The sequence below is a fragment of the Cariama cristata genome, unplaced genomic scaffold (assembly GCF_000690535.1).
Source record: "Cariama cristata isolate BGI_N322 unplaced genomic scaffold, ASM69053v1 scaffold17173, whole genome shotgun sequence".
NCBI lineage: Eukaryota > Metazoa > Chordata > Aves > Cariamiformes > Cariamidae > Cariama > Cariama cristata.
The window spans coordinates 69,812-83,770 of NW_009608088.1; the positions used below are offsets into that span (position 1 = coordinate 69,812).

The window sequence follows — 13,959 nt, forward strand, 5'->3', positions numbered from 1 at the left end:
ATCCACATTGATGTCAGTCCTGTCACGCTTTGAGCAGGAAGCTAGAAGGGCAACTTTCACTTTTCTCAGTAAGTTTGTGAAAGGCATTTGGTCACAGAGCAAAATGCCACGTTTTGTTTGCATTGTAGGTTAGCAAAATAAATATGCTTTGATACAAGGGCTAGAAAACATTTGTTATGAGCTGGGTGAGCACTGCCGTTTCTGTTGAGGTGCCATGTGGCAGTTTCCCTGAAGCAAAGCAGCATGAGAAGTCAGTCTTCTATCCACAGTTTCCATTGCGTAATGAAACAGAAAACTTTCAGGAAGTTTATGACAAGTCCTGCTGCTTCCAGGCCAGAGCTACTGTTTCACCTGTGCCAGATGGGTATAAAGAGGACACTCCATTCACTCTCCCCACTCACTCATATGCGCAAAACTATTTCCAAGGCCAGAACTGTGCTCCCAAGGTGTAACTGTAACATAATATTCTTCATGGTTTTTGTTTTACCTTGTATTAACAGTGTGGGGGTTTTATTACATTTTGTAAAACACTAATTGGATAAATTATCCTAGAAAAAGGGAATTCCCTAAATACGTAGGGAAGTTCACTCAACAGGCAATGCCCACACCCAGAGAAGCTTTCTAGGTGAGAGGAGGTGCAGCTCCCGTCACTGAGACTGCCCCAAGCGACCAGAGAAGATGGGAACTCTCCTGTGTTGGCTTGGCTTATTTTTCTTGGAAAGGCAGACAATGGCACACGGAGATGTGACAAGTGTTAGTGAAGGCTGAGTGTAGGGAGTGCTGCAGAGGATGGAAGCTGCCCCTGACTCCTCTGTACCTGGTGGGTGAGAAGGAGAAAAGCAGACAGAGTGAAAATATTGTCAAGGGCTGTTTGGGACCAGCGAGACAAAGGTGATCTTGGCAACTGCTTTTTGTTGGTCTGAAGTGGCTGAGGGTGAAGGCCACTTGAATTAACACCCTGAGTGAGTTTTAGTGCATGTGGCAATGTAGTGATGGCACTGAAGTAGCTATCAAATGCAGGTACTACCTTAAAGTTCTTTTAGATTTTTATCACTGCTGAATGGTATGATCTTCAGTTAAATCATCTGATGCATCTTCTGTGTCTTTTGTCCTAACATCCAGAAGGGGATGCGCTCCTGCATGAGAGGCAGGTCATTAATGTGCAAGTGTTAATGTCATGTGCAAGACTTTGGTATGCACAGGTTTTATAGAAATGCAGTGGCTAGAGCTATTCAGATCTTGACATGGTTCATACGGCTCTGAAGTCCTACTGTATCTTTTAGTAAGCAGATACTCAATTGAATGTTTCCTGCCAATTTAATCTTATTTGCAAACCAGGGTGGTTCTTTATCAGTGGAGTAGTCTGAAAAATAGAGTGCTAATCAGCCATGGGCTAAAACCAGGGAAGTAACAATATAGAACAGAAGTAGCAGATATTCTGACAGATGGAAAAAATACAGCATTGTTACCTTCTTGAAATTCCAGGCAGACAAGAATAGGATTAGATTAAAGAAGCCATAATAGTATGCAGGTGGAAAATGGGACTATAAAAACCTAAACCTAAAAGAGAAGGAAGGAATTGTTTTAGCAATTGCAATTGCCCTTCATTCCCGTCAGTTCTCCTTGCAAGCAGGTTTTCTTTCTTTCACAGTTCCTTTCTATCCCTGTTGCTGTGCAAAAGCCCTAAGCCCGTGCATTGGGGAGCTCATCAGCTCTGAGAGAGAAACAGTAGAACTCAGCATGGGCAAATGGCCGTAACGAACAAACTGAAAATTGTAGAAGAAATGAAATTTAGGCTTTTTTCTAATCTTTTAGTGCTGTTCACCTGAGTCTTACTGAATTAGTGGTGGACATTTTTTTAAAGAAATACTATTTGTTAGTGTCCCATTTAAAGTTAGGACTGACTCATGTGTCTAGAAATTTCCTGATAGGTAGTCTGAATACAACTGGAAGCAATAAAATTACATTAATTTGTGAGCAGTACTACTGTAGATAGATGTTCCTTGAGAGGCTGCAGAGAGGTAAGGGTCTTTTATATGGGGCAGTGAGCCTCTGGGACTTTGTAGGCTTATTAGTGTTCAGTATTGTTGTGGTTAATAATAATTGTAATGAAAAGGGAGATAACAAAACAAAGAGAGAAATACCCCAGAAAGACAAGTGATGCACGATACCATTGCTTACCACCTGCTGACCGATGCCCAGCCCGTCCCCGAGCAGCGATCTGCCCTTCCCAGCCAACTCCCCCAGTTTCTATACTGGGCATGACGTTCTATGGCATGGAACCTCCCTTTGGCCAGTTGGGGTCAGCTGTCCTGGCCGTGCTCCCTCCCAGCTTCTTGTGCCCCTCCTGGCTGGCAGAGCATGGGAAACTGAAACGTCCTTGACTTAGAGTAAGCACTGCTCAGCAACAGCTAAAAACATCAGTGTGTTGTCAACATTGTTCTCACACTAAATCCAAAACACAGCACTGTACCAGCTACTAGGAAGAAGATTAACTGTATCCCAGCCAAAACCAGGACAAGTATCTATGTATATTCCTGGATAGGCAAATAGCTGTCTTTTAGCCCCTTATATAGTCCAGCAAAGAGCCTTATTCCAGAGATTGGGCACACCTCTTACACACACAGTTTTCCTGGACATCCAGGATGGAAAGAACAGATTCTGACTTAAAACAAGTGTGCTAGGGAAGCACCGCTGAGGAGGAGAAACTTGAAGGGGAGGGTTATGGGAGATGTTGAAACCGTCCCCTTCTGGGATGTGCGGCTCCCCTTGCAGCAGGATCTCTCTCTTGTGGTTGTCTAAAAGGAGTGTTTCAGTTCCTCAGGGGCATTGCAGCACAATTAAGGGGATCAGATTGTTTAGGTAACCTGAAACAGTGCTCTGCAAACTTTCAATCCATCTGTTTATTCTGGGTTCATGCTACTCCCTTTAATAAGAAGACGCAACAAGAAGGATTAAGCAAAGGCCTTTTTTCTATGTCCAACTTTCGTTTTGTAATTAATACATTTTAAAAAAAGAAAGCTTTTGGTATCGTTTAGTTTTATCAACATATGTTTCCAGTTTCCAAAACCTGGGAAGAAGTGTATTTTGCTCTCGCTTGCTCTCTCTTCACACTTGGCAAAGGTGATAAATGTGCCCAGGTGAGCCTCAAGTTTGTCCTGCAACCTAGCACAAGCCTATTGGGTCGCCACTGTCTGCGAAAGGAGTCTTGAGATGGTGGGTACGTGGAGGTGGGAGGAGAACAGGGGCATCCCAGAAAGCACTGGTGCAGAAACTGGATATGACTTATTGGTGTTTTAGGAAGGAAGAGAGGATCCATGACAAGTTGAAAAGAGGATGGTTGAGCTAGGAGCTCCTCAGAGTTTCACACTTCTTTCAAACCTGAGGGTTTCGTTAGCTGTTAGAAGATTTCTTATACTCCCAAGTTTGTTGAGGGTCTTTTCCTGAGTCCCCTTCAAATTTGAGTCAGGAAATTCTAACCTCTAATAGTATGAATATCTGCCCCAGGACACCTGGAATCTGCTAAATGGCATCAATTTATCTCTAACTCACTTGGACACTTTATTGGCCCACCAGGCTTTTGTTGGGAAGGTAGGAAAAAAACAGCTTTTCTGATGGTGAGGAAAAAAATAAAGGTGATTATTAGTTCCTATAAAAGAGTATAAAACCAAATTCTGTTGTTTTTCTGGGAGGGCAGGGGAGACACCACTTTCAAACAAAGCAGGATAAAGTCCTGTCCCGCCTGTGGTTGCTGTCCTGGCCAGGGAGTTTTACTGAGCTGGTTATTTATTGAGAACATAGGTGTGCGTTGAGTTTGAAGTATCCTCTGTGACCAAAGTGTTGCATATGGGTGAAGGCAGGCGTGTTAATGTTCTTGCACATGATTGCAGCAGCTGCTTTTAGCTGGTTCAGCTCATGCATGGCTATTTCCAAACCTTTACTTGCAGTGGGAAATGAATATTTGAGTCCTGCCCATGTTCATGTGCATTTCTAATAATTAAATATGTGTTTTCAGTATAATCAGAAGTTCAGACTTTTTGAGAGTGTCAAATGGGTTTACCTTTTAGAGGAAATAAACCTCAGATCTTAAGACTTTGAAAATTTGTACCTTATGGGGAGTTGGAGGATGGGACACGGACATGACACCTAAGTAACTTTTGAGACAGTGATATTTCCTTTAATTTAAAAAAGGAAAAAGTTAAAATATACCAGAGGAAAATTGGGGCGGGAGAGGGGTTTTTTTGAGCTTTGAGGCACTTTCCCTTGTTCTGCTTATATTCAAAATTTCATGTTCTTCCTAAATGATTTTTGTTGAGAAAGATCCTTACAAGGCCAGAGCACTCGAGATTGTTTAGTGAAGAATGAATGCCAGGTTTTGGAAAACAAATTATTTTTCTTACATTTGTTCAGGTTTTTGTGTTCAAAAGCTGTTACACAAACAAAAAACAAAGCACTTCAAATTCCTGAGTAAAAATGTCCCTCCAGCTCTTCAGTTAATCAGTACATCCTGTCTTAACGTTACACTGCAGTGTTTGGTTTAGAAAATGGAGACCAGAAATTCCACCATTAAAATAAAAATGAACATAAATTTTAAATAGGATTGTGAGAGCCCCTCTCCTACATGAAGAAGCGAAGATATGCAGGTTGCCGCTTAAATGTTCCAGGATACATCTGCTGTTACAAGTAAATGCTATCAGTCAAGATAATCCTCAGCAGCTGTTATGTAGCAGAGTTTCACCAGCTTCTCAGCAGAGCTGTGCTGATCACAGGAACAAGCATCTTTTGATAAACAGGGAGTTTCATTTCTAGGGGAGCAAGGGGAGAAGTTGGCCTTGGCATTTTTCTAATACTTTGAACAGCACTTAGAAACTTTGAGGTGATTCCTTTGAAGATGCAAATGTGCATACCCAGGTAGAGCTTGGTCTGACTCATAAACATTTGGGTACTTCTCCGTGTTCATGCAGCCTTGTCCAGGTTGAGGCACGCAGGCAGGGCTGCTGCCCGTGGGGTGATGAGCCTGTACGGTGACAGAGGAGAGGGGTATGATCTTGTTGGCATGCGGACTGGCACCCCTTGTGAGTTCTCGCTTCTCCCTAGAAACTGCTTTTGAAGAAGGAGCCGAGGTGAAATGTGTACTGCTCTCTGCACCCCTGCCCTGTGGATACACTCAGAGATGTCCTGTGTTTTGTTTTTGAACAGGAAAAGCCAACAACAATGTACAGTGGGATGAGGACTCCGTAGAATACATGCCAGCCCACCCAGTCAGGATCGCATTTGTCTTGGTTGTTCATGGCAGAGCTTCTCGGCAGCTCCAACGCATGTTTAAGGCTATTTACCATAAAGACCATTTTTATTACATTCATGTTGACAAGGTAATATATCACTGGTTATAAATTGCCTGTCTCGCCATCTGTCAGTCTACCCATCTTTGCCATCTTCTTCATCTTCTCTTTACCTCTGCTGCGTAGAGTGCATGTCACTTTTTGTCTCTCCATCTGTTATATGGTTTTTTTCCCTTTCTTGTTATCTTCCCTATGTAACAGCCTTCATTTCTCCTTATGTGTCTGTGAGTATCTATCCATGTCTATCTGTTGTACATTTAGTTAACAGTAACTGCTAAATTGATGCAGACTGACAGTAGTGGCCCACTGGATGGAGAGCTGACTCAAGGTGCCTTGGGCAAGTTATCTAACTTCACACTGTAAAAGGGAGGTAGTAATAGTCACCTCCTTTACTAAAGCCCTTTGGGATCTACTGATGACAAATGATAAATAAGAGCTGGTCACAGTGATTAGTGATTACTGTAGTTGTAATAAAAAGAATTTAACAGGGGTCTTTGTACATTTTCAAATTACCATTTAGCAAAAGAAGGTTGTGCACTGTAGTAAGTGAGGGCAAAGCAATGGCGACACTCAGTGAGTCAAGAAGTAGAGTTGGTGGTTAGTGAATACAGGAAAGGACAAGTTTGGGCAGAGTAACTTGAATGTATTACTTTTTTTCTCCTGTAAAGCGATCCAATTACTTGCACCGGCAAGTGCTCCAGTTTGCCAACCAGTACCCAAATGTAAGAGTCACTTCTTGGAGAATGGCAACTATCTGGGGAGGAGCAAGTCTTCTGTCCACCTACCTGCAGACCATGAGGGACTTAATGGAAATGAATGACTGGCCATGGGATTTCTTCATTAACCTCAGTGCTGCTGACTACCCGATCAGGTACAATGAGTATTTTAAGAATGTGCATGTTTTGTTCCTAAAGGAAATATGTATTGAAGGATATAAGGGATGACATGTCTGTGCTGTGCTGCAAGAAGCAGAGGTCAGAGGGGCAGGTTCCTCAGTCTTACAGCAGAAGACTCCTCTTAGTGAGCCTGGTGTCTGACAGCCACACTTCAACTGAGGAGACAGTAACCTTTCTGTACCCCACGTGTCTGCCGCTTACCTAGAAGGGACTGTGGCTGTGAGTAGGCTATCAGCACTGGTTCTTCACTCTTACTGAGGAAGCAGGGGCTGCTCTGTTTAGAGCAAGGGGCACCTGCGAGAGAGGATGTGTAAAGTAGCAGGAAGTACTGGAGCTCAGCAAACAAACCCCAGGCATGGAGAGATTCCTCCCTCCCAGGGCTCTGATCAACAGTTTGATTTGACATCTCAGAAAGCGTTGAAGGTATGAATATAGATTCAGTGAAGGTAATGTTCTCCTCGTCCTCTTCTAGTACTTTTTCTGTGGAGAATAATGATAGTAGAAGCGACAAATAAGTTCCTAGGAGTCAATTATATCTTCAGCACCAACTGTTGCCTGGATATCTTTATTCAGATGGCATCAGGCAAAGAACTTCACACACCACCACATGACAAGGCTCGTGATTTTAAGTGAAATTATGTTCTTTCTGGATTTACATAACCAAGACCCCACAGCTGCATTACGTAAGGTTTACTACATTCTGCAAAAGTAAATAGTCTGTTTTAAAAAAAAAAAAAAAACACACCAAAAAAACACACCAAAAAAAAAAAAAAACCAAAAAAACCCAAACCTCCCCAAAACCCAAGTGTCCTTAAACTGTTGGTTTCAGGCTATAAGAATTATTAAGAAGAAGGAAAGAGGAAACTCTCCTTGTGACTTCTGTTTCCCTGTATGTTGAAATGAATTGATGAAAGGGGAAGTAACTTTCTTGGGAGATTTTCTGATGAACGATGACGTAACATGCTTTTGATACTCATAGAAAAGAAATATATTAGATGCTTTCACTGCCTTTCGCTGATTAGGTTTCCGCAAGATCTCTCTCAAAGTATGGGTCCCTTCCTGAAGCTGCTACTCAGACAGAAATCCCCACTGAAGTGAAAAATGAAAAAACCATGAGCGTATGCCTTAGGAAGGATTTTGCGAGAACCAACAAAAGGCTTTATTGCTGGTGCCCATTTCTAAGCTCTGTCAGTGATACGCAACACTTTCTGGGGAGAAAAATTAGGGAAGAGCACAAGAGTCACAGAGATTGCATTGATATTGGAACATGGGGATTTGAATTAAGAAATCATGGTATTTCATATTGCACCTGATTTAAATACTTTTGGTGTCCAACAAGAAGGGACCTAACAATTTTGACATATTGTCCTTGCTTGTAAAGGAGAGTATGTAGCGCTCTGTATATTTCTTGAGTTTTGGGAAAAGCTAGCTTGTTATTTCCTATCATTCACTTTCCTGATGAGGAATGCTGCACTGATGATAAAAAGTAGACTAATGCAAGACCATAAAGGAAGAGATAGGCGATGGCACTTTGAATCAAGTAAGATAAATTGTAGGAGAATAATTGCAGAAGGTCTAGTATAATTATAGACTAGTTCCAGCCGTTGTATCCAGTTATCCTTCTGTGGTGTTGAGTCCACCCTAAACATCGTGTAATGCTGAGGCCGTGACCTGTGACTGTCTCAACTCCTCTTAGTTCCCTGTGGAACAAGTTAAACCACAAGACCAAATGGGATCAGTCACTTATAGACATGGCCATAAATAATCACAGGATTTGTTGAGTAGACTGTAGTCAGTTTAGTATTAATGGATTCTTTGTAATAATGCCATGGTGTATTGCAGTCATTTGAACTCTAAACAAGTGCCATTCAGCTGGGAAAATTCCAGGCACTCTTTTCTTCGCGGGGGAAATTCCTAAAGGTCATGCTTCTCCATTGCAACCGCTCTCAGAGCTGCGTGGCGGGCACTCGTCAGGCCTCTGAAGTGCTCGCTTCCCTTTCTGTCAAAGTATTCTGTTACCAGAACTGGTGGAAATGTGCTTCCTCTCCACACTATGCACTTCAACAAAAAGTAAAAAGCCTTTTTCAGTGCTACAACTTTAATGACAGTGACTTACAGGTACTGTTACATTTTTTTAAATATGGAATATTACAGCTATAAACCCTGGAAAATATTATCAAATATATATATAAGTCCATTTTATTTTCATAGTGGAGATGCTGTAAATTAATTTTCTTTATAATATTTAGGAAGGCATTACCTCTCTGCATACCCCATAGAGAGCTGATTGTTTTTCCAGGAAATAGTAAATAGGGTGTTTGAGGGGTTTTTTTCCTTCTTTCAGATCTCATGCCATGATTTGGCAGATAATCGGCTCGGGCAGTTTACACTTCTCTCACTGGTTAGTCATATTGCAGTGGTTTTTGCTAGGTTTGCCTGCAGAAGAACATATGAATTTTGTGGATTAATAGTTTTTATCCCGAGCTGCTTCACATTAAGCTTTCACTTCCCATCTGCCATTCCATCTGTAACACTGAAACCTTTACTACTTCTCTTCTGATAATAAAAGCTAATCCAGCCTCATAAGTCAGAAAAACACATTCAGTATGTGGGGTAAATACTGTATGATGAAGCCTAAATCTGTCCAAGGGGCTGTCTGGTGTGTTCACAGGCTACATTACAATTACTAGGAGCCCTTCATCCTTCAGAAGAGACATCCAGAAGCAGATATCAAGGATCATACTATATAAAGGCAGGAGAAAAAAAAAAAATTAGAACTATTCATTTTGCGATGGAAACAATTAAAAATGTGTAAAATAAAACATATATAAGCCAGGAAAATTCAGATACCCTTATTATTCTTCCTTATGCCTTAAAGTTTAGTTTGTGGAGTCTGTAGGCTGAGCACCTAGCAAAAAGGCAGTCCTAATCCACGTGCTTCTAGTTGTTACCGCAGTAGAAATCACTGTCAAACAGAGTCTGGACATAAAGGCACCTCCACAAAAATACTGTGTTTCCCTTTAGTGATGAGGCAATATGCTATTTATTGGCCTAAATGAAATGTTGTGGTGCATTATCCAACCTTGACTCCATTCAGCTCCATTAAACATTCTCAGCAGGACACTGAGGGATGAAATGGCTAAAGACAAAGCTCTACAAGTAACTCTGAGGTGGGAGATTGTGTGACTGCCCCTCCTGTTGCTCTGGGGTTGTGAATAAAAAAAGGGCACATGCCTTCAGTGTTCAAGAAATCATCTCACAGTAACTGCATTCATAAAGAATTGAAAGAAACCAGCACCTTCCTTCCTTTTCCTTAACTTTTTTAATGTTAGTGGCGTTTTTTTCTGATTTAAAATCTTTTCTTTTGAGAACCTCTTTCAAAACTCCATGGGAAAGCTATTGATGTCTTTAACCTCTTACTTTACATGGGTATCTATTTGCATTATTCATTGTCTCTGAAAAACAGCATCAGGTAGTCAACCTTATGTTCAGGGACTGAAATTTCACTCCCAACAAGGTGAACTATGGTAGAGCATCTATTGATGCTGAATGTTTAATGTGCATTGCAGGAGTCCTTGGATAATGTGGCAGGTGAAGTGTTGCACCACTTAAATTAGGAAGTTTAATGAGATCATTTAGCAGTGAATGTCATGTCAGTGCTTACCTGGCCACAAAGCTTTTATAAAGAATAAACGTAATGAAACATTTGAACTGTTTATAATTTACAGTAAATCACCCAGCCTCAATCACCAAAGGGATCACCAAATCTAATTGCCAACTAATGCTTGGTCTTTAATAAAGGTCAAGGAAAATTATTAGCAGAAGCTTGGAAAGTACTTCAAAATAGAAAGAAAATAGAGTGGCTTATTGATGGAGCCAGGAATGCAGATACGACTACATTTTCCATTATGAGCGATCAGGTATAACAAAAGAACTTAAAAGAAACCCAGTGAAACCATTTGTGTTTTGCTGTTTAGCAGTATTTTAGAATAAAGATTGCATAGCTGTATTTTCCATAAAAGCCAATGTTGTGAAGACTCCATCAAATGAGGCACAGTCAATAGAGGTTTTGGGCTGGAACTTGAATGAAATGTGTATCGTAATACAAATAGCACCTGGGGGAAGGGTGGCTACAGGCTCCAGGGAGTAAATGGGATGATCTGACTGGGACAGGTGCTAATTTGGTGTAATGTATGGAGATCAGCTTTGTCAGTCAGAATCACACGCAGAAATTAAGAAAAATGCACTAGCAAAGAACTATTGACTGACCTGCTCTTGCTTCATTGTGTTGTCCTCTGATGGTCAAGGTAACATTGTTAATGATAAATAGCAAAATTCATCTAAAGATTTAAACGCTCCTTTAGAAACTTGAGGAATGCCCTTTGAAGTAGGTAAACCTTTTTCTCAGGTCGATGTTTCCAGCCCAATCAGCCAGCAGCAGACAGGCAGTCTGACTCGCAGTCCTGCATTTCTTCCAGCAGATCCACACCCCTGACTCTTTAGGACTAGAGTTGTTAGCAAAGATAACCACCTAAAATCAACAGTTTTATTTGAACTCCTGCCAAATCTGAATGTGGTAGACAGCCTAGTAGTGATAAAGCTGTCCTTTCACTCATCTGTCATCTTCACAGCTTTCATCTCTAATAACTTACATGGCCAGGTCCTGCTCTGGGGCTATAACGGGGGTGCTGCTTTTGGATATCAAGAGAGGAATCTGAAGATAAAATGGCTGTGAGGAAAATTAATTATTTAAAATTCTTCTCCTCTGTGAGTAGCCAGATGAAGTATTGGTTAATATGAAATCAAAGTGATGACTTCTGAATGAGGTCCCTGGGCAGCAAAATGTTTGCCAAGAGTGAAAAGGTGGGAGTGGAGGGAATAGGTCTTCAGGTTTTCATTCTGGTGGCAGGTGGAAATAATTATAACCAACAGGTTTTAGAAAGAAGTTCAATCTTTGGGAAAAATGTTTCAACAATTTTTCAAGTCATTTTTCAAGTGTCGGAACTGCCTGGGAGAACAGCAATTTCCTTGTTTCAGCCACTGGCCCAGATTGATCCCCTGCAAAACATGGGTGACTACCACTTTATGTAAACTACATCGGGGATGATTTTTGCTCTGTCAAATTTACCGTGACCTGCACAGATTTCACCTGGGCAGTTAACCAAATGACAGAACCTCTGAAGCAGGTGACTGGGAGAAAAAAGCAAGAGAATACAGTTTGCATGCAATGAGTAAACCAGGCTCGAGCTGTCCATCTGCTTTTGCAAAACTTCTCAGCTTTTGCAATGTGCAGGCTTGAAACGCAACATTGGAAATGCAGGAAAATCTCTTAGAACTGAAACAAAGAACTTAGCTTTCACATATACCGCTTTAGCTTTGTGAGAAATGTCCGAGACCCAGTTGTGCCCTCCTGATGATCACGAACTTAGAAATCTCAATGCCAGCAGGGCTAATGGAAGCTGTGTAATGGCAAATAGGATCACCAAAACCATTGACTCAAAAGGTAGTTCCTCTGTCTCTCTCTTCCTCCGTCTCTCTGACTTCTCATCAGTTTGACTTGACTTAATTTAACAATTCTATGTCTCACTGAGATTCAGACTTCAGAGCTGTCTCTTACATATATTTCCTTCCTGGCAATACATAAGCTGGTGCTGGACATGAAAGCCTGTGTAAAGGATACTGACTTTCCAGGGCTAAATTTGACCTTATACCCCATACAAAGCCACCTGTTGCAATGCTGCTCTGAATAGCAGACCTTGCCACTAGAATAATGTACTGGGCACTAGGCAAATAACACAGCATTCTTTAAAGTTGCCCTTTCAAATGTTATCCTGAACTGAAGCACTGGTAAATCATATCTATACATCTAGATGGGAGTACAGCGCAGGTAGCTTTTGCAGTACAACATCTGTTAAGATGCCAGCGCCTGAGGTTTTTATCTCAGTATTGTCGCTGACATTGTATGCGGTTTTGTTTGCTCAGAGTATCTTTATCTGGCAAGCCAGACATCAATCCACTCTTAATGCTTCACAGGGAATCTTTTTTCCTGTCCAAAAAGGAACTTTATCAGTGTTTTTCTTGAATCTGCATTCTCTGAGAATTTCAGATGTTCTTCTTTCTTAAATCCTTCAAATAACCTTTTCTGCTCTTTTCTCCTTACTTTGCCAGCACATTTGCTTGAGGTTTATATATATTTTGAAGGTTATCTCTTTGGTTTGCTATCCCACTTCTCTGTTTTGCTATTAAATTATCAGTGGTTGGCAAAGCAGTGGTTTTGCACACAATCACAAATGGGTGGGGTGAAATGTTGAAGTTATTGTGGCTTAAAAATTTTATTTACATCTAGTGTTAAAAATATTTTCTTCAACCTGGCAAGTGTTAGTGATGGGAGACCCACCCTTTCTCTGAGTATTAAGAGGTTACTCTTTCTCCACCTCCTCTCCTGGGTTTAAGGCTATAAAGCAGCTTTTGCCTTTGGAGAGTTGTGACATCTGCAGCTCTTATTAACTTTTTTGGATATTTAGTACTCCTGAAATGTTGTCCATAGCAGCCTCAGTCTGGCAACAGAAGTAAATGCACCCCAAATTGGAGACTGGTTTGGCTGTCCAGGCATCTCTACAGTGCATGCAGATTAAAGACGCATCAATAAAGCACATTTTTAAAATAGCGGTATTACTTAGAGTACCCTTGTACTTGGCAGCATGTTATCTTGTTGATTACAGTGCTAAACATTCAGCCCTTCATCTGTTCCTATGTGAACTGAAGCATCTGAGCCAGCGTCTGAGACCACTCAGAGGACCGCCTGGCAGATGAAAGCCCCAGATGCCGAGCTTTACGGTTTGATCGGCGTTGTAGCATCTGAGCACTTGCTGGGCTGCCTGGCTGGTGTCCTCATCTCTTCTGTCTTGGCTCTGACGCTGCTCACAGGGAGGTTCTCCAGCAGAGAGCCAAAGGGTTTTCATCTGCTTGCCATTTACTTTCTGGATGCAATTTATTTTTTACTTATTTATGACCGAGATAAAAGTCATTCTCCCAAAAGAGAGTTGAATGAGAGTCTTCACTGGATACCGTTCAACCTGATCTATAAACAATAACATACAGATGTTGTGGTAATGTGCACCATTGGTTTCTAGGCAACGCAGTTACATCTTTTGTCTTCAGGATGCTAGAAAAATATCTAGAATAGTATTTTTTTAAGGATAACTGGTGTGTTAGGGCCGAGGAAGGCATTGAACAGTATGAGGGATCTTGCTAGCTCAGCAATTTCTCCTTCACAGCTCCAGGGCTATTTATGAAACCTGTTTTTCACTTACAACTTGTCTTTGTGGACAAATAGTCTGGGGTAACCAAGTCAAAAAAAAGAGTTCTTCATGCAGAATGGCTCTTGTACTTTAAATCCATGGTTAGCAAAATTCCCTGCTAGCTGTCCCATACTAGCAAGCCCTTCCCATGGTACTCAGCTGCTCATTGCATTCCTGGACAGGAAGCTCCAGTGGGATTTGAGAGCGCAGTGGGATGTGGGTCACTAAGGAAATCCCAGGAAGTCCTTTCTTCCCTGTGCGCTCTCCTGCAGCTGTGCTTCAGGTGGCCTTTACTCTGTGGATTTAATTGTGAGGTGGGTGACAGAAGCTGCAGAGAAACAGGTCCTTGTGGTGTTTACCTGGGTTTTATGAGCAGAAACTCTTTAATCTTTCTTCAGCTACGTTTTGGGGTTGGGTTTT

The 13,959-nt window shown here is 41.5% G+C and overlaps 1 protein-coding gene across 1 annotated transcript in view; it reads left to right on the forward strand.

Annotated features, from left to right (window-relative positions):
• Nucleotides 1-13,959, forward strand: part of XYLT1 (xylosyltransferase I) — a gene marked incomplete at its 5' end in the record, with an annotated part of 98,267 nt that overhangs the window by 29,038 nt on the left and 55,270 nt on the right. The window contains 2 exons of the mRNA XM_009697009.1: nt 5,200-5,372; nt 6,011-6,213. Coding sequence (XP_009695311.1) covers nt 5,200-5,372; nt 6,011-6,213 — 376 coding nt within the window. The remainder of the gene's footprint in view (nt 1-5,199; nt 5,373-6,010; nt 6,214-13,959) is intronic.